At 38.4% G+C, this 27,374-nt stretch overlaps 1 protein-coding gene across 1 annotated transcript in view; it reads left to right on the top strand.

The window, feature by feature from the left end:
* tenm1 (teneurin transmembrane protein 1) overlaps window positions 1-27,374 on the top strand; it is a 431,225-nt gene that overhangs the window by 36,351 nt on the left and 367,500 nt on the right. The window contains exons 2-3 of the mRNA XM_033974050.2: window positions 1,353-1,623; window positions 15,043-15,366. Of these exons, the coding sequence (XP_033829941.1) occupies window positions 1,407-1,623; window positions 15,043-15,366 (541 nt within the window). The 5' untranslated portion in view covers window positions 1,353-1,406. The remainder of the gene's footprint in view (window positions 1-1,352; window positions 1,624-15,042; window positions 15,367-27,374) is intronic.

Genomic DNA, 27,374 nt, shown 5'->3' with positions numbered 1-27,374 from the left:
GGACAAAATTTGGTGGACACTGCCTTATATTTATCTGAAGGGAGGAGCTAATGATGCTGAACTAATTCCAGTTAGTAAAGACGACCAAGATTGTAAGTCAGAGCATGTCCACAGATGTTGAAATTGAAATACATTGAAATGCTGATGAAAAACAACAAAATGGCTTCATAATAACATCATATTTATTACAAAATTCAACTGGCGCCTCTGTGTAACTGTGTGAAACTGACTGTAACTGGTTTCACACCTGCGCTATAATAATCTTGAATCTGCCTGTAGAAAAATCTATTTTCTTTATGGAAATTAATCAGAAAAGTGATAAATTATGCCTTGTGAGGTTCATGTTACACTATAGTACTTTTTCAGTGTATTTCCCACCTCTATAAAGAAAACGTGTCTGTGTTTGTCTTTGGGTTAATGTGCGACAGGCGTGACAGTAATTGTTGGTTCAAATCCCGCTCTCGACATAAACATCATTGGTTTTACAGTCGAATCCATTGACCCACAGTTTGGCGGTGCGACTCCAGCTCCCACAGATGAATGCTGCCGTTGTGTCTTTAGGCAAGACACTGGTGTATGGATGTGTGTGTGAATGGGTGGGTGATGTGTGGTTCCTTGATGTAAAGCGCTTTGAGTGCCTTGAAGGTGGAAAAACGCTTTATAAAAATGTGACCATTTACTTTTAAATTTTTTTTTTTAGAATTACTTTATCCACTGTTTAGTCTTAGTTTAGACCTGGTTTAGTTTAGGCCGAGTTTAGCCTTAATTTACTACTGATACTACTGTCCAGGTTTAGATTTGTGAAAGCTAGGCCTGTCACAATAACACATTTTGAAGGATGATATATTGCTGAAGTAAATATAGAAACCAAACCAAAAATCTGAATTATCCCCCAAAAAGTATTCTAAATGTACAAAATGTGCATCCAGAAAGAGTTACAGAAGTTCATCATTCAATCTTCTACAGCTCAAATCTCATTGAGGCAGAAATCTCATTGAGGTTCAAAGTATAAAGAAAAAGTCCCATGATAAATTCTGACCTCTCTTATTCCATCTGACATATATAAATTGATATAGTATTGAATCTCCCATATTCATTTTTTTTTTTGTTTTAGTTTAAATCTGGTTTATGTTAGACCATGTTAAGCCTTACTCTACTACTGATAAGTCTGGATTTGGTTGTAGTGATTCCCTGAAAGCCAGATATTGTCTTAAGTATTTGGTCTAAAACGCTTGAGAGCCACATCTGAATATTTCCCCATTAAAACAAAGCCATCTCCCCCATACGCTTATAAAGTGTTATATAAAGACAACCTAGTAATAAACTTGTGCTGTGTTCTATCTCGCTCTCAGACTCTGTGCTGTGTGCCGAGGCCGCGCTGACCGTCTGAAGTGTAGCCCTGAGCCATGGAGGAGATGGACAGTAAACCGTACCAGCCGCTGTCCAAAGGGCGCCACGAGATGGAGATGTCCTACACCAGCTCATCGGACGAGAGCGAAGATGGACGCGCGCACCACCGCTCCTACACCTCCCGCGAAACCCTGCCCGACTACACGCACGAGCTACGCCTGACGCTAGGATCACACCGCGAGAGGCAGAGCAACTACAGCCAACCCCAGCCAGGTGAGACAGGTGCACTCACTCAGCTTTAGTTCAGGAAAATGTACTGTACACTCCACCTGCCCGTGTCCGACTGGCTTCGATGGCTTCACTTGATTTTTCAGATGGTCTTCCTGTCTGTCTGTCTTATGTGCAGTCTGCAGTGTTGGGGAGGATACTTTGAAATGTGTTTAAAGTGCATTCACACATAGACCACGTCAAAACCAGGACTAAACTGGGATTTAAATTTGGGTCCAAACCTGGACCAAACCACGTCTACATTCAGACTAAAATGGGCTCAAAGCAGGACCAAATCAACTGTGAATGCTCCCCAACTTACAGAATACTGAATGTCTGCATTAAAATGTATGTTGTAATGTATTGCTGGGTTTCAGATCATCACAACATTCTGAATACCAAAAATATTTTATATAGATGGGGACAGGTAAAATGAATATAGTTAGAATGCAGATTTTTGTTGTAATATAGTGGGTTTTAGGGTCCAGTCACTAATAGATATGTTCAGAATCTGTATTTGTGAATTTATTTTTTAGATATTTCAACAAAAAAAACAATGGGGATAGGGAAAATTGGCTGTTGCCCCCCATCTGGGAGTATGACATCATGCTCAGAGTACTGTGTTTTGAACAGTACTTACAATATGTACACATTACCTTATAATATAGTGTAAAAATGTGCCATAAAATACCACATGCACCACCATGTATTCTTTGATTTTAGGAAAGTAACTGTATTCTGAGTAAAACCAAAACCAAGTGAAAGAGTAGCTGAACTGGAATACAGTTACTAAAAATGTGCGTTCTGAATATGCATTTTTGGTGTATATATTCAGTAATTTATGAACACTGGCAGCCTGATGTAGAAATTTTGAATACTGTCAAAATTCATATCGGATGGAAGTTCATACAATCCAGCATTTAATCAAAAGAGGTTGTGGGTTAAATCCTTTGTCTAGTCATTTTGTCAGTGGAATCCCCCTATGTTTGTTTCAGTTTGGGTAGTCTGCTAACTCCCACCATCCAAAAACATGCTTATGTAACGATATATACTTACACTTACAATTTTAAGTGATACCCAGATACTAATCGATGCTAAGACTAGTATCAAAACTAGAACTTATCTGAAGAAGTATCGATGTCGAAGAAATTACACGTTACAAGTTATATCCCAAAGACACAGTTTTGATTATGAAATTTTTGTATAGTGACAACACTAGATGGTCTATGATGAGAGAGTTCATTGGCATTGGAGCATAGTTTGTGAGGTCATTTTAGCTAACTGAAATGACTTAAGACAACAAATAAATGTTCAAACAAAGTCTGAAAATTTGACTTTAAAATATACACAAACTGATTATACTGCAAAGCTATAATTACTTCTGATCATTAGGTTTGAAGGCCTGACTGAATCAAATTTAGACTTACAACATATCCCAAGTGACCAGTACAAGATGAGATGTGATGATATTGGATAGTTATATACAGTAGTGTGTCTCATTAGCTGGATCTTTATTGGAGTTTTGTTCATTTAACACCTTAAGCAACTTCTGGCTGGACTGACCTTAAACGCACAAGGAGGGCAAAATCCATTATAAAACTTAACAAATCAACCATACTGAACATTTTGATTGTTTACGCGTAGGGCTGTAGAATACCCTATTTGTCCTAGTTTTGTATCTTAACTCCCCCACACGCATTCATACAGACACAGAGGTTAATTAATCTGCAGCGGCGCAAGTGGATACAGACATAAAGAGGGATCCACACAAGCTCCGCTCCCGCACATTCGGCCCAGGTCTTTAAAAGGGCCTATGTGAATTACCTATTACAGCCCACAATGAGCCAGAAGGACAGTCGGAGGCAGCCAATTACCTCTTCTCCACGGAGGTGATATTTCTCCCCCACAGCTAAACTAGGTCAACTCCAAACCTCTCTGGCCTCACCTGCTGAGTAACACCGCCTTCTGTTACACGCACACACACACACACACACACACACATATATACACAGTAACAGGTAGATGCCCACGTTGACAAAGATGCGGAGAAAAAGTCCTCCTCCGTGGTGGTGTGGTGACAGCAGGAGGAATGGGTCATAGCATATGCTGATGGATGGCCTTTATGCAGGTCATGTGTGGTGTTAAGAGAGCAGCTCCACCTCATCACGAGTGCCCTGCAGCCAAGAGTTCACAGTGATCAATAGGTACTCTCTCGTCTTCTATGGCCTCCCTCTTCTTTCTCTTACTTCCTCCCAAGGGCTGCGAGATTCATCGCAATCAAGTCAAAATTGCAATTTGACCAGACACAAAAGTCAAAACTGCAATTTTTGAAGTAACCATAACTTGTGTCACAAAAACAAAATATCCTGTCTCATTCTGCATAAAACAGCTCACCCTGTAGCTCAGATGTGAACTTTGAACAGAATCCTATAATTAAAATATAAATTGCAAATCGTGATGCTTTATCTATAATTTTCTTTTTCTCTCTTACACTCTCTCACTATTTTACACTCCCTATTCCAATGTCTCTCTTTGTCTACCGCCAACTCTCTCTTTGCCATCACCCCCACTCACTTTGTTACTCTCTGTCTCTCATTCTCTCTCACTTACCTCCCCCACTCTCCCACAATCTCTCTCTCTTGTCCCTCTCACTCTCTTTTATACTCTCATCAGCCATCCTCCTTTTCCTACTCCCTATCTCTCAACCCCTGTATCTCTATCCAATCCACTATCATATATTCCCATCCTTCTCCCTCTCACATACTCACTCGTTCAGTTCTCTTCATTCTCTTTTCTCTTGATCTCTCTGTCTCTGTTTCTCACACTCTTTTACAATCTCTCTTCCTCTACTTCAAACTCTCTTTCTTTCCTAACTCATCTGTGTATCTCCACCTCTCACCCCTCTCTTTTCTGTCTCTCACTACCCCTTTCTATATTAATATGTATTCCTCTTGTGAATTCTCTCACCCCCTTTCTCTCTCAAATCATCTATTTATCCCTCTTTCCATCTCTTTCCACCTCCCTTTCTCTCTCTAACTCTCTACTCTACTACTGCTTCCTACTTCCCATCTCTCTCGTTCTTTATTTCTTTCTGTCTGTCTGTCTCTGTCTCTCTCTCTCTCGCTCTCTATGACACACACACCCTTATTTCCCCACTCTCCCTCTCAGTCTGCCCTCTCTCTCTTCCTCTCTCCATCTCATTTACACTCTCTTCCTCTGCCTCAAACTCCCTCTTTTCTTTCCCAGATCCTCTCTTTCTCTCCACCTCTCAACACCTCTTTTCCTCTTTCTCTCTCTCACTACCCCCTCTCTCTATTAATATGTATCCCTTTCTCCAACTCTCTTACTCCCTCTCTTCATCTGTCTCTCAATCCATCCAGTTCTACTTCTCCCCCCTCTCTCTCTAACTCTCTCCTCCCACATCCTACTTTCCGTCTTTCTCTCTCTCACTTTCTCTCTCACACACACTTATTTCCCCACTCTCTCTGAATCTCTCTCTGTCCTCTCTCTCTCTCCCCTTTTGCCTCTCATTTACACTAATTAGTATGTATCCCTCTCTACACCCCTTTCCCCTTCCCTCCCTCAGTCTCTAACCATCTACTCCCACTTCCTACTCCCCATCTCTCTCTGTCTTTCTCTCTCTCTGTGTCTCTGTCTCTCACTCTCTCACTGTCTCTACCTCTTCGTTTTTGTCTGTCTATCTCTCTTTCTCTCCCTCTCTCCCCTTCTACCTTTCATTTACACAAATTAATATGTATCTCTTTCTCCATCCCTTTCCCCCTCCCTCTCCCTCTAACCTGCTACTCCCACTTCCTACTCCCCATTTCTCTCACTGTCTCTGTCTCACACTCTCTCACTGTCTCTACCTCTCTGTCTTCATCTCTCTGTTTCTCTTTCTCTTCTGCTCTCCTCTTCTGCCTCTCATTTACACTAATTAATATGTATCCCTCTCTCTAACCATCTACTCCCACTTACTACTCCGCATCTCTCTCTCTGCCTCTCTCTCTGTCTCTCTCTCTCTCTGTCTCTCTTTCTTTCCCCCTTTCCCTCTCTCTTTGCCAGGGCCGATGTGCCATGCTAACAAGCAACATTAGCCATTCGTAACAGTTACAACTCCTGACAGGCCCCCTCACTCAGGGGGTTCATGGCTTGAATACCACCTGCAATGGATTTTGGCGTGTTATATTCAGTACGCACCAGACCTAACCTTCTCTCACTGTTACTCATCGTGAGGTTTTTCAGATGACCTTCTTCAAAAAAAATGTGGCATCAAATCAAAACCTTTGTCCAATAGTTAATCATAGTGTTTTTTTATCCTGGTTGGTTGCCGAGTCTCGTTCAGTTTCTATGAACAAGGTTTTACCCTTCACCTGAACAAATATTTTCTACAAAGACTGTGCTAGACGTTTCATCTTAAATTAAAAATGTTTATTGTTTGGTGCTAATTAGGACTTTTTGGATTTGGTGAATAGCAGAATTTCTTCTGATTTTTTTAATTGATTTTTTTTAATACTACCTAAAATAAAGCAACTTTTTCAAACAGTATTTTTAAATTGTGTGGAGGCTGTAGTAGTAGTAGTAGTAGTAGTAGTAGTGGTAGTAGTAGTAGTAGTAGTGGGAGTGGTAGTTGTAGTAGTAGTAGTGGTGGTAGTAGTGATAGTAGTAATGGTAGTAGTGGTAGTAGTAATGGTAGTAGTAATGGTAGTAGTGATGGTAGTAGTGGTGGTAGTAGTGATTGTAGTGGAGTGGAATGTATGGTAGTGGTAGTGGGGGAAGTGGTGATGGTAGTTGTAGTAGTAATGGTAGTAGTATTAATTGTAGTGGTAGTGTTATGGCAGTGAAAGTGGTGGTAGTAGGGATAGTAGTAGTAGTGGTGGTAGTGGTAGTGGTGATGGTCTGTCTGTTAACCTGAAAATAGTCAAAGTATTCTTTTTGCAGTGACAGTACTTCTCTACTTTTACTTCGGCTCAGATACATCCTCCTTTTGTCTGTGAGTAGATCTTTTGTGTTCTGATAATAAAACTTGCCCCCCTGCCTCGCCCATCATATGGAGAGGAGCCGCAGACCCCGGAGCAGCTTTGGAAATGTCAATGGCAGCTTGTACAAAGAAGCACATCTGTTCATCTTTGAGCGCAGAGTTATATATAGTGTACCCTACCTAAGTAACCAACTGTTAAGGGGGACATTGCCTCCAGTCAGGTTTTTAATGGATTACACTGTTCTTGACAAAGATCGGCCCAATCATTTCTCATTCAACTCCCCAAGTACTTTATGACATTATCTTCTAATAAGTCTACCTTTTATTGGGTCTTAAGTGTTTTCCACCAACTGCATGTTTTTATAATATGGAAAAAAACAACCTAACCATTCTGATTTTTAATTTATCTTTGCAACTTTAGGTTACATGTTGGTAGCAATGAGATTATGGAGATATAATATAGCTGCAGACTTCAGCCTCTGCTTTGAAACCTTTTGGTTCACTCTTTCACTCAGGCCTTCCTTTTATAACAGGTGATGAATTTAAAACCCATCACCGACACTCTGTGAAAAAGTAGTTTGGCCATCGCTATCTGTCAGAAGTGAACAACACTGTGTAAAACTGATTTATAAGGGAGTACTTGATAGACTGCCTGAATATCTCACTTGTTTGTTGAACTTTCATACAGGAACTTTCAATACAAGAGCTCATGATTGTCTAAGTCTAAAAACTGGCTCCAATACAACTGAAATGGGGAAAAAACACTTTTAGTTAGTAGTTTTTGCTTCCCAAAAATGGAATACATTTCAAGGACAAGCAAAACTGGATACATCGGTGCCACAAATGCACTTTAATAATCTGGTGATAAACATTTATAATCACACCTGCTCCTGTTTTTAATGTTTTAAATGGAGCTATGTAGTTATTTCTTCAGTTTGTTTTTGTTAGTATTTTTCTGTATTTTAACAGGGCGCTCATGAAAAGTAGAGTTTGAGTGCTCTCAATGGGCTCTCTCTGTATAAATAAAGATAAATGAAAATGAAAATGAATGAATGAATGAAGTTTTATGAGCAGTTTTACCACGCTATATTTTTGACTTTATGTACTTACTTACTGACTTCACCTTATCAAATAGAAACCAAACTCCAGAGCTAAAATTCCCACCGCTGTTTCCTCTATAGGAGCAAGTCTATATGATACAAAAAGTGCATAGTGCAAGTTGCTTACAATAGCAGATTTTCACCATTACTTTTTTTTATTTTGACAATCTGATAACATGAATACTAAGTTGCTTTATGTTCCGTTTTCCACATTATATCCGGACCTTATAGCCATAGACCACTGGCCAACAGGTACAGGAGCTAACCACTCTGCCACCTTGCATAATACCCACATCATATTTACATACCCTTGCATATTTTAACAATGCGCTTTATAACATTTAAACTTTTGAGTGATCCATCATCGTGTGCAAAACCCCAGTACAAAAGACTGTATCTGAATTATTCAAATGGTATAATGCATGTATAATGACTTTGAGCATATGGGTAAACACAAATTGTGAAACAAAAACGAAAATAAGATTCAGGAAACAATACTCTGCTGCGTGCTTTGTTTAAATTATGCAATAATTATAGAAGCATTAAATCAAAGAGCACAGAGCTAGTTTTATGCAAATATTACCATTACATTATTTTAAGGGCACTGTATATTTTCTTAAGGCTGCATCCTGCCATGAAAAGCTATATTCAAAGCACTACTGTGCTTACATAACAAAGAGTTTGTTTACAATACTGCGAGTGCATTAGACGCTATACACATTTGAATTATTCAGATGATGATAAATGAGTAATGGCTTTGAACATATGGGTATACACAATTTCAGAGGTGAAACGCAACAGAAAATAGCAGGAGCGCGATGCCAAAGTATTTATAAACTGGGGGTACCATTTGCATTATATTGGGTAATAGCAGCATAGGCGATTTAGTTTGCATGTCGAAATATAAACAGGTACAGCATTTAAGACACTGACAGGTGCAGAAAATATCACTGATTATAAGGAAGTAAAAGTAAAGGTAAAGATACCAGAGCAAAAAAATAAGTAAAAGTGTCAATCTCTCAACTTAAGTAAAAGTATTAAAGTACCTGTTTAAAAATGTACTAAAAATGTAAAAAGTAAAAATATTACTTCAAGAATTGTGCTGAATTTTGTTGAGCAGAAACAACTGAATCAATCTTTTTATTCTAGCTATGTTTATTTGTTTATTTGTTGTTCTATTTCGGTTTACTCAAATTCTGAACATGTTAAAAATAAACCCTCAGCCTTTTCAGCAAGTCTCAAACAATAGTAAAAAATTGTTTTACTTTTCAGTCCTGTTCAAAGATGTGGTGGAGTAGAAAGTACAGATACCTGCTCTACTGATTATAAGCAACCCAGTTTAGACAAGGGTAACTGAATAAGGTACAATGGAAAGTAGTATTGCATTGATTCACTTTGGCTTTACTGGGACTATAAAAATACTGCAACATCATTTACATACAGCTTTTTAGGACACAAGAAACACAAGATGGTGGCTTTAGTTATTTAGTTGATTAAGCAGTCGATGGTTGGTATTTGAGTAATGATTTTATTTAGATTATAAGGATTTATATCAGACAACAGAAGAAAGGGGAAGTGAGTGAGTTGGCTTTTTTTGGTATTTATATATAAAAAGGGAAATTAAACTTTAAATACACTGTTTCCTAGTATTTTTTGTGTTTAAATACTTGCATGAAGGTATATTTTTGTGACTGCAATTTGGGTCAGATATGCTATAGTTTTGAGAGAGCTTTTGCCACCTCCCCCCTTTTTAGTTGACTACAGCCCTACTTCAGAGCTAAAAGTAGAAAGTAATTTACCAACGCTAACAGTCTGGTGAGTTTTCTATCATAACTACCCATACACAAAAGGCAGTCTCAGTGGTACATTCTGATCTGTGTGGGAGCACGTGTTGTTTTCCAATGTATTTTCACAGCAGTTTAACATAATTACATGGAAATGAGCTGCTATTCACTTCCTTCCATAATTGACTTGCCATTTGTTTCACCAACTAAATGTTTTATATGAGTTGTCGGTGTTTGTCGAGAAGCCAGGGTGGTTGTCGCTCGGAAATGACCTATTTGTCTTGAATTGGCCTCTTGAAGCCAATTTGAGCTAAGCAGTGGTGGGTGGTGGTGACCAATCTTGCAGCACTTTAATTCGCGGTGAACAGTGTGTGAGGAGCAGCATGTCTTGACCTCATCAGAAGAGAAAACAGCAGGACACAAGGCTGGTCAATGCACTGGTCAACACCACCCCGACCACTATAGAAACTACAGGCTTCAGCATGACCCAACATGCATCGCATGAACTGTGCTAAGTGAGAGGTGAGTCTGCTACTGTGGTTTAGTACACTATATGGTCCGTCAGTATATCAGTATGGCACTCAGGAACCCCGCCCACTTTGAAGCCAGCTCTGGAAGTAAAATTTCAATTATTTTTCCCATAAAATAGCACAAGTCTGAACACATGACCAGCTATGTGGTAGCTCCTGTCTATAACGTAACATAAGATATATTTAATTGTTAAAATATGGTGAAATGCATTTACAATAACATTTTTTTATTTATATATATATTCTTTTGAATGTCAAATGAATGTAGATTTTACTTCCAAAACCTGACAAGTGAGCAAGACTCTTGAGCTCTATTTGAACTCAAGAAGTAAAATATTTAAATCTACATGAAATGAAAAGTGTCATATCTTTGTAATAACAACACAAGCACTTATTGGCAGTGGTGGAACCTAACAAAGTAAAGGTTGAAATATACTGTACTTAAGGGCATTTTAGGTATCTGTACTTTTAGTTAACAAAATTAAGTACTTCTTCCACTGTCGTAATGGGTGAGTGTAGCAGACCAAAGGCTCGGGGAATATTTACAGGATTTATTGTAATAATAGGACAAGTACAAACAGTGGGTGATCCGGAGGTGAGCAGGTGAGCAGGTGAGCAGGAACACAGGAAACACAGGGACCGGGGACATGAAGGGACCACAGGACGACAGGCAGACCAGACGGGCGTAGGACAGAGCGGGCAGGAAACATCCAGGACCGGAGCACGACAAGAACACAGGGACGACAGGAACACAAGCAGGAAAGAAGTGACACGACAATGATCCCGCGCTGAGTCTCTTCTCCCAGCTCCTTTTATGCGCAGCAGGTGTGTTGATTGCACTGATGGGCTGCAGGTGCACGCAGGAGGAGCCAGGAGCCCAGCCCAGATCTGGCAGGTGAGGGAGGGAAAGAGCAGGACAGGAGTAAAACCAGGAGCGGACAGTGTGGATCATGACATCCACCACTGCTTATTGGTGGTCATTAGGTCTGGAATAAGGTCTAGTGTCACTACTTTAATCAGTCTGTAATTCTACAGCTTGGTTATCACTAGTTTGTTTTTTTGTATGTATTATATTGAAAATAATTATGAATAATAATTTGAGGTCCTTTTGCATAACCATTAAACCCAATACTAGCATCAATGTCACAACCTGCTCAGAAGTACAACCCACTCTTAGTTATTCACATATCTTCATTTGATTTAATAGAACAAGTTTATGTATAAAGACTATGACCTGTAAGACACTTTGTCCAGGCATTTAAGAGTTGAAAAACACCCTAAGTCCCATTTACATAGAGAGATTAAGTCCACATTTTTGCAATAATGTTTTATAAATGATTAATACTGGCTGTGAAATTTGTTTAAAAAGGTCAGGAGTTAATTTGCATGAAATGGACTGAAAATTGTTGATTTGAGTGCTACCACATATTTACTCAGCATGGTACTGATTTAAACGATTCCTCTGCCAAATATAATGCATAATTCAATTTGACTATTTCAAAAGCAGTAAAAGGAATAGCGTTCATTACAGTCATAGAGATATGAGCTGTCTTTCTTGAAGGCAGCAATTCAGAATTCATTTCCCAAATGTGTCCGATATTAGGAAAACTGGGAAGTGTGAGGAAATAAACAGTTCTCTCAGTTGGTGAACTTAAAATGAGGTGTTATTGTTATGTTTGTTCTTTAAGTTCCTTTTTGAGCTGTGGAAATAGGTTGAGGAGATATATAAAACACTGATAATTTGTTGTTTTGGAGATGTACAAAATTGGAAAAGCAAATGATTTGAATAGGTCTGTTACAATACCACATTTTGAAGAATGATATATTGCTACTGAGATTTACTGCGATAAACATTAATATTGAAGCTACTTTAAGCCACTGATGCAATAACAACAATGCAAGATAATCCCATTAAACCATTTTTAAATAGATGGTATTATTAAAAGACCTGAGCTGCAATACACAGATAACAGAATGTGCCAATAATAAACCATAGAAGTTATTTATTCAACCTTTTACAGCTCAAATCATATTATATTGCAATAAAAATACAAAGAAAATCTACACACGAGAAATATTGAGCCCCAAAATATATTATTCCAGCTTCCATATACTGAACAATAAGTGGATATAGTAAGTATCAAAAGAGGCCTAGATTTTAAGAAGATACATGTAATGTTTCAAATAGAGGTATATAAAGGCATAAATCTACAGTGGATAATTATAATTTTCACTTTTATACCATACTTAACCGTCAGCCAAGACATGTACATGTAAAAGCACTTTTGTGATTAGGGTAAAATGGTATCCAGATTTTTTCAATACCATCAACCCCCATGAAGAGAGCACTGAAAACTTTAATTGAAAATGAAAATTTAATCAGAAATAAAGGACAAATAGTACATTCCCCCAGCTAATTGACTGTATTTTAATCAAATGCCCTGCCTCTCGGATTGCAAGGACTAACTGTTATAATAACTTTGCAATTTAACATCAGAATTAGCTTTTGTCTCAGCTTGATAATTTTGTATTTTTAAGTAAATTGAGAAATCTGGCAGGACTAACCAAGCATCACAGATTAAGCTAGTTTTGCTATAGTTTGTGGAAAACTTTCCATAATTCGCTTTCTCTATAAATTCACAGTAATGAACAAAAATACTAAAAAGAAAGATTTATGAGATGTTTTAGGACTTTCTCAATGCCCATGAAAATACATACACCGTACGCATTTCTTGATTCCAACAGAACTCTCGCGTTGCAATGTCGAGATCCAAGTTTGTACAGATTTCAATTTCTACTCGAAATTCCCTGCAACTTTCCTGCTCACAGAATCTGCACTGCGATGGTATGTGCGAGAATTTACTCAACTGTCTCCACAGGAAAAAAGTGCCAGGCTCAATTGAATAGAATTGAATTGAAGTGTAACCAGAAGACTAACACAGTAGATCAGATGTTCTCAGATATCAGGATTGGAGGGCCCGCTAATACCTGAAAGCACAGCAGCCGCAATTTTTCCCTCAGCCTAAGTCAATATTAATAAGGTTTGATCTTTATCTGATCTCTTCACCCCACCAAGGAGAATATAGATGAGATCAGCGTACTGTTTGAGCAGCCGTTCAATACATCTCAGGCTCAATAACACGCGTCAGGTCTGTGGGAGGAGGAGGATATAGGGCTGTGGCAAATGGATCAGGAAAAATCAAGCTTGGCATTTTGATTTGGACGCTCCTTCTGCCAAATGTTTTAATAAATGCTAGCTCAAATATCCAGCCGGCTCCTGACATAATTTGGGAGCTGTGGAGAGTTTAGTTTGGTCTCGCAAACACCTGGTCCGCTTAAGAGGAAGAGCAAATAAAAACACATGTTGGTGTTAAGGGATTTGGAAGCTTATTTCAGCATTTTTGTCCCCCTTTTTTCATGCATTATTGCTTAGTCACACTCGGCTGCTTCTCTGGGAACTTCCACGCAACTTTAGGCCGTGTAATGTAAGTTCAAGCCCAGTATTACTCATATTGGCCACCTGCACCTCTTTGGATTGTCCTACACAGCTAGTTCTTTGTCACATGAATTATAAAAAGATGGATGTTTTGGGGTGTATTAGCTTTCGTGGCTGTAATACGCTGGCACCTATTGCTATTCCAGTCTCTCTCTTTGTGATATGACCCATAAACACTGAAAATCATATGGTGTTCTTGCAGTTACTTTCAATTGCAGTTGTCCTGCTACATTCAACAACTTGTTCCTCCTTTTGCACAATTTCAGGGGGTCAAGCTGACTACTTGAAAATAATGACTGGGGACTTGGGACTGGACTTGGAATTGCAAGAGGACTCAAGGGCTCAGACTTGCACTTACACTTCTCAAGTCCTTGACACTTCGGGCCTCTGCGTAGAGGTTCTGATAGTAGTCACGCAATCGCAGCATGTACTACCAAACCCCATACTGGCTTAGAGCACATCATTCTTTTTTTGCAATTTTATCAATTTCACATGATTTAAACTGTCACTATCAGTAAAAGTTATAGGTACAAGGCTTTATACTAAAGTCTGTTTTTCACAAATGTCTCCGAGGACCCTTCTACGGGATCTATACTTAAAATAACACCTGGGCCAGGTAAAAGTCAATGGTTAATCTCATTAGCTTTAAGATGCATTATTGTCTATGATTTTATTTAATAAAAAAAAAAAAAAAAAAAAAAAAAAATCCAAACATGGACTCTGTGCCATTCATTACCAATAATTCACCACTACCAATATGGTGTCCCTGTCAAATGTAGTCATATGTGTGCAGGAGATCACCTGCTTGTTTAAATTATATTTTTAAAGATTAAGAAAACTCCTCTTTAATGGGCTGTACTCAGACACACACTGAGACTTTATAAGAATGACTTAGACTGTACTGATGAGTACACATGTCAACTTGAACTCAAACTTGCACTTGACCTAAGGACTTGCCTTGGACCTGACTCTGACTAGTCTGAAGTTACTTGGATTTGAACTGGAACAATGAGGACTTGAGTGTGACTTGTAATCCTGACTCAACTTCATTTATTCATTTATTAAAGTCAAGTCGCCATTCTCTCCAAGTCTCCAGTTTCAGCCTGAAGAATTTACCACCTAGATCAACTCGTCCTTTTTATGTTTAAATATGCTGTGTTGTTTTGTTGGCATCCATAAATGCATTATTAAAGATAGAATAATTATATGTAAGTGGATGCATTTGTAACCTTGACTTCCTTTTCTTCTTTCCCTTCTCATGCATTTTGAATCAGACTGTAAAACTAACCCTGATGTAGACTTTTGCCTAAATTCTGTGATGTTTTATTTTGCTTTAAAACTGCCTCCTCTGATCAAACCCCAAATATCTTGATTCAAATACTTGCAGAAAGAAACGCGGTTTTGATTGTAGAAGCTCCAAGTCTTTGTTTCATGGAGATTCAAACAAACAGAAGGTGTTTTGAACCACAGTGAACAAAGCTCAGTTTAATCAGCTCATTCCTGATTTGGGTTTTCGTCTGTGTGCTTGTATGTTCAGACTTAGACTTTTGCAAGAGCGGCCCCATGCGCAGCCCCGACTACCACCTGCACCAGCCTCAGCAGCAGCAGCGGGTGGAGGAGGAGGAGGCCCTGTGTTCCGCCCCCCCTGCTCATGTGGGACACGGGGGAGGGGGCAGAAGTTACTCCCTGGGCGTTGGTTCGGATGTGGACACAGAGCCAGAGGTGGACCCATCTCCGGGACTGCAGCACATGTGGATGAGAGGCCTGAAGTCTGAACAAAGCTCCTGCCTCACCAGCCGCGCTAACTCTGCCCTCTCCCTCACCGACACTGAGCACGACCGCAAGAGCGAGCCCGACAATGGTGAGTACTAACCACGGATTACTTATTGCCCTTTATTTTTTACATTTTTTTTACCAACATACATCGATAAATAACAAAACATAACATGGGCATTCTACATCGCATCGAAAAGTACAGTTACACAACTCATCTCACATTCATATGGTTAGCAGAGTGCAGATGTAGCATTTCATTATAGCTCTCTATCACATCGATCGCAGTTACATCACGCTAAGGGTCAGGGGGTGGGGGGTGGGGGTCTGAAAAGTTCTGCAGTTGCCATGGTGACACAATGCACACATTAGCAACCACAGATAGATACCTTTATAGATTAAATTCATTGTATTCTCTTGTTCTGAACACTCAAGAAAAATACAAAATCGATTTAACAAATACGTTTCAGGAGCCTGTGATCAATACAAGCATTCGTGGTCCTGTTCTGGTGTTTCATTTTCCACAAAAAAAATGGGTGAATGTGGTTAACTGAAAAACTGTTGGCTAATGGTAGTGTCTTATTTTAATGTTATTTGAGAGGGATTTGGGTCACTGTGGTGGACAAAAAGAGAATAAATGGTAGAAGATGCGTTACAATGTCTGCTGATATCATGAGTGTCCTCGTTGCTTTTCATTAAATGGCCTTATGGGTTCACCTGCTCTGAATGTGTCCATCAATGTGTTCCAGATTGATGAAAAAAAGAGGACAGTCGCCATAGCAATAACCAATTGAAAATAAAACATACTATCTTTTGAACTGAGAAAAGTGCTCAAAATGGTGCCTGTTACTGAAACCCAAATATACCAACAACACATTTTATAAGTGTGTTCATACGGTATTTATAAATGGACATAGCTAACCTGCTAGCTGTGTTCCAAATAGGAAGTGATTATGGGCTCGCTTCCGGCACCATATACTCTGACTCTAATTCACTTTACATTGAAAAACTGTCACGTCTCTCTGTGTAATTGCTGCAGTGAGCCTCGTCATTTATCAGCTCTGGATTGGCTCGTTGGTTGCTATGATTCTTGTGGTCGGAAATCCAAATCTGCCCCTATAACTGCTAACCTGGATAAGCTTTTTTGGCTGGAGCCGGACGTCACACTCACACTCCACTTCTTTATACAGTCTATGGTGTGCTCATGATCCACTACTTTAACATCTTGTGGATTAATTCTCTGTCTACCTTCGGCAATCCCACCTTTGTAACAATGGCTCAACATGTTTTAGGTGAATGTTCCATCAGATGTGTGCCATCAGATCTGACCTTCTCACCTCATTCATGGTTTGTAACTTCAGGTCATAGTTGTTTCTTGTTTCTTGTGTATATAATAGTTTGCTTTGACTGTCTACACTGCAGGCTTTGAAATATCTCTGATTTGAAAGGCAAATTAATTTGTTTGCATATGAACAAGAAACCCAGACCTTCAGGGTTATAAAGATATCTGCTCATGTGTAACCAATGCCCTATAGTTCAAACTAACTATGAAAACAGAGAGGAGAGGAAATAAATGAAACTAAACCGCAAGTTAACATTTATCAGGCACAGCGCTATTGGTTTTGCATTACATATCCATTGGTTTTCATTTTTTCAAACTGTTGCCATAGCAATTAATAATTTAAAACAACTTTTAGACAAATAGCTCTTTCACAGGAAGCTAAAACCCAGACGAGTGCTGGTGGACACTGTTTTATATCTTAGATGTGCAGCAAGACGTCTTCGCTCAGAAAAACTTTTTGTCCAGTTGACAGAATTGGATTTTTCTTTTGCTAAAGTAACTGTATATATTTCTTTTTATTTCTTGTCCTTTTCCTGTGTTTTAATAAATTCCCAGCATATGATATTCTTAAGAGGAGAAATTCAAACCATTAAATACCAAGAAAAACATGACATTCAAACTCAGTGAGGCTTAAGTTACAGCCAAAGGCATTTTGCGCTTTTTCCATAAATATTGTTGTTGCTTAAGTCCCTGTCTTTAAAGTATCTTTGAAGAACAAGTAAAGACACATACTGTTCTCTAAGTTTGTGTAGTTGGCTTAAACTGAAGGTGAAACAGAGGTTAAATAGAGATGATGGCTTTTATAAGAATCAAGAATTGTTTTAACTCATGATGTTTGTATGCCAACAATGTATTTTTGACAAAGAAGTTGGCATTGGCAACTAACTAAAAAATCTTGGATAAGTTGTATGCTACATCCGGCCACTATAATGTGTAAAAGTCTGCTAAATGGACCAATCTACCTCAAACCCCAAATTCTGCATACTTGTATTATGCAACTTTTATGGTGGAGAAAACTTACTTGTCTTCAGCATCTGCTTTACCTGGAATGCAACATCAGGCCTAGTTACTAGTCAGATCTGAGGATAAGCAAGCCCCTTCAAAGTAAGAATGCATGTTTTTAGCAATGAAAACATTACACACACTAAATTTTTAAACTTTTCAATGTTTACTTAGATTTAGAAGATTTTTAGAAGAGTTTAGAAGATTTTGACAAAACGTACAGAAGGATTAAAATATATATATATATATATATATATATATATATATATATATATATATATATATATATATATATATATATATATATATATATATATATATATATATATATATATATATATATATATATAATTTATTTATATTTAAATTTTAATATGTATTTATTTATTATTTAAACTCCATACTTTCTAGTTTTAACTCCAAAAACACCACCTTAACTAGAATCATTTAGATAATTTCATCCCTGGGATTGACCATCTCTTGACTTGCTTATTGCTTCATGACATCACAAGGTGGAACAAAGCATTTTGATCTTTGGAGATGTAGACAGACTAATAATAAAGGATTACTCAAACATGTATGAATGAAACAAAACCCAACTCCTGGTATGTTTTTGCTGAAGTAACAACATTTTAACATGACTTAAAGCTCACAAGAGTCAATTTGGCATAATATAGGACTTTTGAGTATGCTACTTTTGTTTCTTTTTCTCTTTATCCATTGCAATATTGTGGTTTAAAACTCAGAGGAATGTGAACAGTTTGGGTTAGGATTTGCTTACTGTAGTGGTTGTACTAGTAGTAGATGAGTGTCTCTGTGGGTAGGCTGAAGCCTGGAAGGAAGAGAAAGTTTGCCAGGCGGGGGTGCAGATAGCGGACCGACCCAGAGAGAGGAACTTGGGATGGCGCCAGCTTTCTGTCTTGCACCGCTGGGCTTGGCTCGGCTCCCTGCAGATGGAGAGTTAGTTAGAGGTGCACATAAACAAAGGCAGCGCTCTCCTGTCCGTCCCCAGGGGCACTGTCTGTTTGCGTGGTGCGAAGAAAGGGGGGAAAAATATAGGAAAAATAATAAATAAATTAAAAAAAGGTGGAACGTGTTCAGGAGCGAAGACAAAGTGACTAGGAGAAGGGAGGCGACGGGAGATTTAGGCGGAAGAAATCCAATGCAAATGAGAGGAGGGATGATAATGTAATGGTGTAATTAGAGTGAAATGAAAGGGAAAGCGCAGCAGAGAGGAAACAGTGATACAGGACTGCAGGACGACAAAGATGGAGGACGCAGAAGAGAGGTGTGGGCTCGTCTTTTATCATAGTTTGTTATGTGGCTGTGAGTCCCCTATGGGTGGGACTGGAACTTTGGCAGAAAAAAAAAAAAAAAAAATGAAACAGGAATTTGTAAAAACTGTGTAAGACTCCTAGAAGTTTATGCCCGATTTTTATTTTATTTGAGAAAGATGGGGAGAAAGCATTGGGTTGGATTTTTATGAAGATTTTTTGTTTTATTAAGAATGTATAATGTAGCATATTTTTAAATTTAGGATGTCTTAAAAGTGCACTACTTTTCTGGTGGGGGGATCTTCTTGCCTCCATGGGTTGTGGTTGTTTTGCCCAGAATGTTCCGTGGTATGGCAACTGATCTTTCTTCCATTTAACTGCTAAAAATATCTTGAAACTCATGCATTTTTTCTTGAAGCAGACCTGTTGTGCTTGCGTCTGCTATATAGTTATAATCTATGACGCCCTTGAATCATTATGTTATAATCTGCACATTTAAAATTACAATATTCATCTAAAATGACTTAATAAGAGAGACAAGTCTGCTGACTTTCATGTTAGAAAACTGTGGTACCCATTGTCACCTTAAATGTCATCACAACAAAGAGCTGTATAGCTCATTTATACCAAAATAACTATGCGACGCTGCCGAATCCTACGTGTATCATCCATTAAGAAAATAAAATTGAAAGACAAAGTAAGTTTGTCACAGTGGGCATATATTGGTGGTGGAGAAAACAGGAATTGATTGACATTATGGCGTCTTAAAAATAAGTGATTAAAGATTACTCAAACATGTACGAATCACTCCATATAAAAAATAAAAATAAAAAGGTAATTGAGAAGGGGAAACATCTACTATAGCATGGTGAACAGGTCTGAAAAATAGATCTGCTTTAATGTGAGGATGGTCACTGTTGCACAGAGCTGCCCTGTAACTTGGCGTGGCAGTGCTACCTTTGTCTTTTTTTAGAGACTTAAAAAATGTAGAAGCAAAATAAAAACATATTCAAAGATAAGAAAAAAAAAAAAGTATTTTTATTCAAAATGCATGCTCACCGGTTTGACTGAAAAAGCTGAAAAAGGGTAGCAAATCATTTCTGAAAAAAAAAAAAAGTCAAATATTTTCTTTTTTGCTGACAGATTTGGAAAGTCCTCACCATAAAATTGTTTAGATGTTTGGGATGGCTGAAGGGGTGAAGGGGCACCCAGGGGTGCTGTTTTAACGACATAAGGGATTGGACATGGATGGAGCCTGTGCTACGGGCGAGCGAGGAACAGAGTGAATGTGGGGAGAGAGAGAGAGCGCTCCCAGCGTCACAAACCAATCAATTTGTGATGGCTGCGTGCATATGGACCCAAGTTATTACCATTTGAGATGAGGCAGTCAAATCTCTATCCAGGGTCAAAATAAAGCAATAGTGAAAATAAAACAGAGGCAGATAAAGCAACACAGGGAAATAAGGATGGAGAGAATGAAGGAGAAGAGGAGAGGAAAAAGAGGATTTAAATGTTCAACAAAGCAGTTGGATTTAATGCTACTATGCACTCGGGAAGCTGGTTTATATGTGGATTTTATATTGTCACATGTCCTCAGTCACTTTTTTTCATTTTGAGAGAGGATTCCTTTTGGTAGGGTTCCATATTGCATTTTGACGCATTCTGCTGATACTTGCTGAAAATCAATACCCAGCACTTATTTACATAAACTAGAATTTAAACTAGACTAACAACATAAATAGATCAAGGCCATGATCAACTGCATGTCAGATCTCATAAGACCACACTGAAATATTAACAAAACTGATATTCTCAGTTGAAAATTACATCTATTGTATGCAAACAAAAGTTGTTCTTTTTTTAATTATCACTGTGCTGAAACCGGCAACACCTTTTCCCCCTTAGTATTGAGTTTGACATTTTAGTACCAACACAACATTTTCTGTACTACTCCTCAAATAGTCGATCAAATATACAAACTCCGACCACAGGAAACCACCGAAGAAACCCACGTTTGGCCATATATTTTTGATTCTGGTCCGTCTAACGCATTTTTTTCCGTATTTTGAAATACTGAGACCAAAACTATAGCCTATAAAGTATATTCCAACCACAAACACATTTTAACATTTGAAAGTTAACACCAAACCCAAACTCAAAATTCCTCAATGAGAAGAACAATGCTTTACCCATGGAATAAAAGATCCTCGGTTACATTTGATTAGATTTGGACAACTGCAATGCTTCACTACTCAAAGTATTTGGTTGCTTCTAAGGCTGAAACTGGTTTATTGCATGTCTTATATCTTCTGCTACTTCAAATAAGCTTAATTTCAAGAGAATAGCACCCGTTCTTTGCACATTTATTCCGCCATCTCTTACTTCTACCTTTCTTGTGCCTCCCCGCCGCCAGCAGTCTATTTATTTTCATCCTCTTCCTGTCCGTCTCCCCCATGACACGTGGCCAGGTGTGTCCATGCGTGGCTTCCCCTAATAGGAAATGCATTATGGATGTCACATTTCTCTCCATCAGCACAACAAAGTCCCTCACACCCTTCTGTTCGTGCCGATAATGAAAGTTAGCGCCATTCGCAAAAAAAAAAAGTGGGAGTTGAATCAAAAAGAGCTCTCGTCCCTGCCAAAAATGAAAGTGCATTTTAAGTCAGTCCGACCTTGCTCTTGCTTTGTGTTCGCGGCTGCCCCCCATCCCAAACCCATTAATGATGTCAGCTTCAAACTGGCAGGAATCCTTTTGTTCTTGGGCCCATTGAAGTTGACAAGTCAATTTAGGGGGTGCTTGTATATATGTGGAGATGCTGAGAAACATCCACTCGAGAGGCGCACAGATAAGGAAAGAAGACGTTTAGTTTGTTACACACAACACATGGGAGCATATCGGGTGCTTTCATGTCATGTGTGCTGACTCCAGCCACAAGAGGGCTCAAGAGAAGACGGTCGTGTTTTGATTTTTAGCCAAATTGGGATGACATTTAAACTAAAATTGGAGATTGTACTATAGGAGACAGAAATAAGATGAACAGAAACATTGGTCAGCCACAAGGGGTCAGTAAAGTAACAACAAATGGTTACAAAGTCATTTTTGAAACCTTTACCCGTTAAGTAAAAAAAAACAAAAACTAAAAGCTATTGTGCATTCCTCTTGGGCTGCATAAAATTACAATCTCTTGCCACAAGGAGTTAGCTAAGAAAATAAGTCAAATTGTTTGTGCACATACAGCGCAAAGGTTGGATTTTTCAAATAAACTTAAAAAAAAATTAGAATCCTCAAACCACCTTAAAGTTAGCTTTGTGAGATTTAGGTTAGCTCTGCTCTGAGCCTGTGCTGCCTCACTCCAGTTGCCATTTCTCTGACTGGTGAGAACTGATCAGATGATAACATATTTTGAAGTTGGATATATTGCTGGTGAAATGAGCATGATCACATTTTTAGTGTAGTAGGTTAAGTGTCTTGCTTGGTCAGTGGATCTGATCACTCAACCAGTGATGTTTATGCCGAGAACAGGATTCGAACCACCAACCTTTGGATCAGTGGACAAACACTCTACCAGCTATATAAACCATAGACGAACTGTAATATCAAAACTAATTTATGCCACTGACCAATAACCCAAGAGCAGATTTACACCACAAACACTATTCTAAATGTATAATATTGTTAAAATCATGAGCTGCAATAAATAAACTGCAGAATTAAACACTTAGTACTCAGTTTACATTGTAATGAGTCATATGAGTTATTAATTTAACCTTTTGCGGCTGCTTTAATCTTATCATATAGCCAGAAAATAACCAAAAAATTCCCAGTAGAAAATGTGTAAACGATAAACCCCTCAAAAAATCTTGTCCCGACTTTCAAGTCGATATGTCTACAACGGGCCTAACCACACTGTAGACAGAAGTTTTTTGACCTTATGCGCCAGTGAGCTTAGGCCATCAAAACCAATGGGATGCCATCTTTGATTCATCTTCCAAATCTTACTATACTTTCATTCATTTACTCATCAGCTAAAAGATCTCAGACACAAAAACATACCGTAAATTTCGGACTACAGAGCGCACCTTGATATAAGCCGCACCAGCTAAATTTGAAGAGAAAATCAATTTTGTACATATATAAGCCGCACCTGAATAAAAGCCGCAGGTTTTCATATCGTAACATGAGATATTTACACAGAAAGACGGTGCACCGACACGCTTTTTTTTAACTGTGCCTGAAAATTGGCACCAACACGACAACAACACGGGATGAACACATCTGCAGGTTTAGAAAATAAAGCTGCACCAACACGGAAAATCTGCTTTTATTTCCTCTGAAAACTTTTGTCGTCTTTTTACATTGACCAAGTTGGATTCATTGATGTCGAGCTTACGTGCAGTGGCTCTATTTCAGGGGTCGGCAACTCGCGGCTCCGGAGCCGTATGCGCCTCTTTCAGCCTCATACTGCGGCTCTGCGTGGCTTGGGAACTAACAGACACAGCTCACAGTCCTGCGTAAAGAGCCCTGATTTTCAGACGTTGTGCGCACAGGGGTCAGGAGCAACTTTGGCCCGTCCCTAATGACACACTAATAAGCTCGTCCGTAGATGTATCATGAAAATCCTGCTGGAAATCGCCACAGAAATCTATTTGATGTAGTAGCAAGTATATTATCTGCTCTTGTCTCCGCGGTGACGTATCACGTATAACACATCAGACACGACGCACAAAAGTAGAGCCACAAGCGAGTGAAAATGAGCCAAAACAAAAGTCTTTGGAGATCTTTTTAACAAAGGGGAAAAGGACAACTGAGGAGCCAGAAGAGGAGACTACGACCTCCAAGAAAAAGAAAGATAAATTTAACAGACAATGCCTACTTAAAATCTGGGTTTGTCGCTACAGGTGACTCTCACGCACAGAGTCCGCTCTGCGTAACATACGGGAAAAGCAAATAAGGCAATGAAACCTTCAAAACTGCTTTGGCACATGGAGAATAAGCACCTGGGATTAAACGATACGCTACGAGTTTTTTTGTTGTTGTTTTTTTAAAGAAACTGCGGAGTAGAGTAGACATAATCACATAATCAGCGCGATGCATGATGCAGCGGTTTGGTGAGTTGTATTTTTTTATGCACTTAAGTTGTTTTTGCCATATTTATCTGCCACGTGTAGAAGGCTTGTCCGTGAAAGTAAAACCTACATTATTCCGTTACATTATTGTTATTATACAGTGTTATCTTCATTTTAGATGTCAAAAAGTATTTGCGGCTCCCAGTGTTTTATTTTATGTGGAAAGTGGGTCCAAATGGCTCTTTGCGTGTTAAAGGCCGACCCCTGCTCTGTTTCCTTTCTGTTTCTTTATCTTAAAAACTGCATCATATCCATTTCATGATGCGCAAAATGATCGTTCAAAATCAAAACTAGTGAATTCTTCAGAGCAGAATCTTTCCCCACGTCTGTCTCACTTTTACGTTTACAGCTAGAGAGCGCCCCCCAGGGTCCGTTATCCAGTAAAATTCCATATATAAGCCGCACTGCTGTAAAAGCCGCAGGGTTCAAAGCGTGGAAAAAAAGTAGCGGCTTATAATCCGAAATTTACGGTAATTTCATTCTGACTGTATTGATGGCATTTTCATAACAGACTAAACATGGCCACAAGGGGTATGAAAAGAGATTTGAGATTTGAAAAACATTTAAAACAATGAAAACCCTTACTACTAGGTTCACATGAGGACAATCTCATTAACTTTGGGGAATATGGTCAATACAAGTAAGAGAAAAAACTTTACTTCTTTTAACAATTGAAGCTGACAAGTCAATTTAGTGCGCGCTTGTAGATTTGTGAAGATTTGAGAGACATCCCCAGAGAGAGGAATAGATTAGGAAAACCAGACACTGCCTTTGTTCACAGCCACAGTGAGCAGTTGCCTGTCTCCGTCCTCTTTCAAGTCCATATCTTGTGTGTGTTTTTGTGCGTCCGGGTTTGACACCTCCCGAGAGGAAGGCTATAGGCGTGGTTTAGACCTACTGACAAATTTAGCAAACATCAACATCGAAAAGTGAACACAGAGATACAGGAGCAGAGAGTAGAAGAAGAGAGAGAAAGAGAGCGAGGTTCAGCTGGAGTTTATGCTGACACAATGATACACACCGGAGCGGAGTAGCATGGACAATTGTATTCAATATGACACCAAAGTTAGATCATGTTTAGGTTTGTTATTGAGCTTTTTTGTTTGCTCAATTATAACTTAAAAAAAAAAAAAAACTCAGTCTTTTCAGCAGGTCTCAAACGATAATACAAATACTTTTACTTTTCAGTCCTGTTAAAAAAAAAAAAAATTTAATGGAGTAAAAAGTACAGATACCTGCTTTCACTAAAAAGTATCCACTTACTTAAGCGTACTTACCCAGTGAACTTAAGTAAAGTACTGATACCTGAAATTGACACTTAAGCACAGTACTTTACTACTTTTGCTTTGTTACATTCCACTGCTGATGAAAAAAGACTTATAATTCACAATGAACAAATATTTTATTAGGAATTATTCAGACTTTGTAACTACTGAACTAACCCAGTAGCCTAACTCTGAACCCTTTATTAAGCTGTTGTTCATAGTTGATTTGCTCATAATTAAGCTTTAAGTAATAATTACGCTGTATTAAGTCTAATTAACATGTAGTTTTTATTTCAGCATGCTATTTTGCAGTTTGTCTGATACAAATACCAACATATAAGCCCCTACATAACACAAATGGACACTTTTAACACACTTTTAATATCATACTCTTTCACTTGAGCCTCAAGCATTTTAAAATATTTCCCATGTAATATTTGTAAAATTGCTGTATATATTGTAACTAACATGGAAGAATATCATGGCAAAATACAACTCTATTTCTTGAATTAGCTGCCAGAAATAATAGGGTGATTTATTTTCTCTTTCACACTGTTGGGATACTGCCATCACTGAGTTTGCAATTTGACACTGAGATAAATGTATCATTTTAAAACTTTTTTTTTTTTTTTTAAGATCTGTAAGCAAGTCATAGTCATTCATTAAAACCAATTCCAGTATATAGTGAGATGTACGGTATAGTGGGAGTGCTTATGTATCTTGCTTGTGTACATGCTCAAAAATACCTGGAAAATACATAGTTATTGTGAACGGTGGCGCCACTCCACAGATCTGAACTGTAACTTGGTCTGTGGATGTCAACTGCTTGTCCTCATGGGGATAGATGAGAAAAATAAATGTTATACTGTTGAACATTCCAGTTAAGAGGAGATACTACAGGCAAATTTATTTATTTTTTTGGATCAATTTGGTCCAATCTTGTACTTAACAAGATTTTGACAAAACGTTGAGATGGGATTTTTAGTATCTATTCAAGTGTTAACTCCAAATTTTTAGTCAGATCAAGTTTACTCAAATACTAAATAAGATATACAAAATCCTCTGTGTATTTCTTAGTATCTAATATGAACTTGATAAACTTGGTTCTTTTGACATTTTTGTTTTGTGTCCAAAAATAGTCAATTTCAGCCGCTTTTATACATAACCATGATGAAAAACTTGTAATAGTTTCTTACATTTATGAGTAAACAAAAAAAGTTTCAAACTGATATTTCTTACCCCCTAGAAAATTCCACCAACTTACAATACCTCGATCTAATATTCTTCAACATGACCTAGTTACCAAAAGGTTGTAGAAAAGGTTACTAAGCTACAGCAAGACGCTCCCTTCTTTCTTCCCGTTTTTACACAAAGCCTTTGTACGATTAAACTGCTAAGAACTGATAGCCTTAACCTTAACCAGAAAGGTCATATGGTTTAGTTACACCGTCATTTGCTTCACAATTTGAGTCATAGCAAAAACATGAGAAATGCATTTGTCAGCAGCATCCATGGATATCCTGTGTGTTATTTTCCCATAGAGGGGTCATATTATTCTTATCAGTGGTTTGCAGAAAGCCATTACAGATGAATTAGATTTGGTGGACCGCGCTGAGGTCTCCCATATGTGGACATTAAGTAGTTTATGAAATGACATGAGCTGGGGATGGGGATGGAGGGGGGGATTATGGGGTCAGTGTAAAGTAATGTGACGGTTCAAATGAGGGTCTTATAACAGTTATATGTGGAAATGGTTAAAATATGATGAAGACTCCAGAGGGGGTCGAACACTTTGTCTATATCTCTCAGGCATATGTCATATCTTTAAGCTTTGGTTTGAGAACTGAGAAATTGGGTTGAGGAAGGAGGTGTGGGAGAGGTTACTCAAGCCTATAGGTATCATATGATTATTGCCGTTAGTTTTGATGTGAATTTGAATATAGTGATTAAACTATGCACTGCAGATGGAGATTGCAGCAAATTTCTAACACTTACATACAGAGTAGCTTATAGGTCCTATATTACACAAAAATGACTCTTGTGAGCTTTATATGATTCTTGTGAAGGTGTAAAAATACAATGGAGC

The sequence above is a fragment of the Periophthalmus magnuspinnatus genome, chromosome 10, assembly GCF_009829125.3.
Source record: "Periophthalmus magnuspinnatus isolate fPerMag1 chromosome 10, fPerMag1.2.pri, whole genome shotgun sequence".
Lineage (NCBI taxonomy): Eukaryota > Metazoa > Chordata > Actinopteri > Gobiiformes > Gobiidae > Periophthalmus > Periophthalmus magnuspinnatus.
This window is presented reverse-complemented; position numbering and strand designations above follow the sequence as displayed.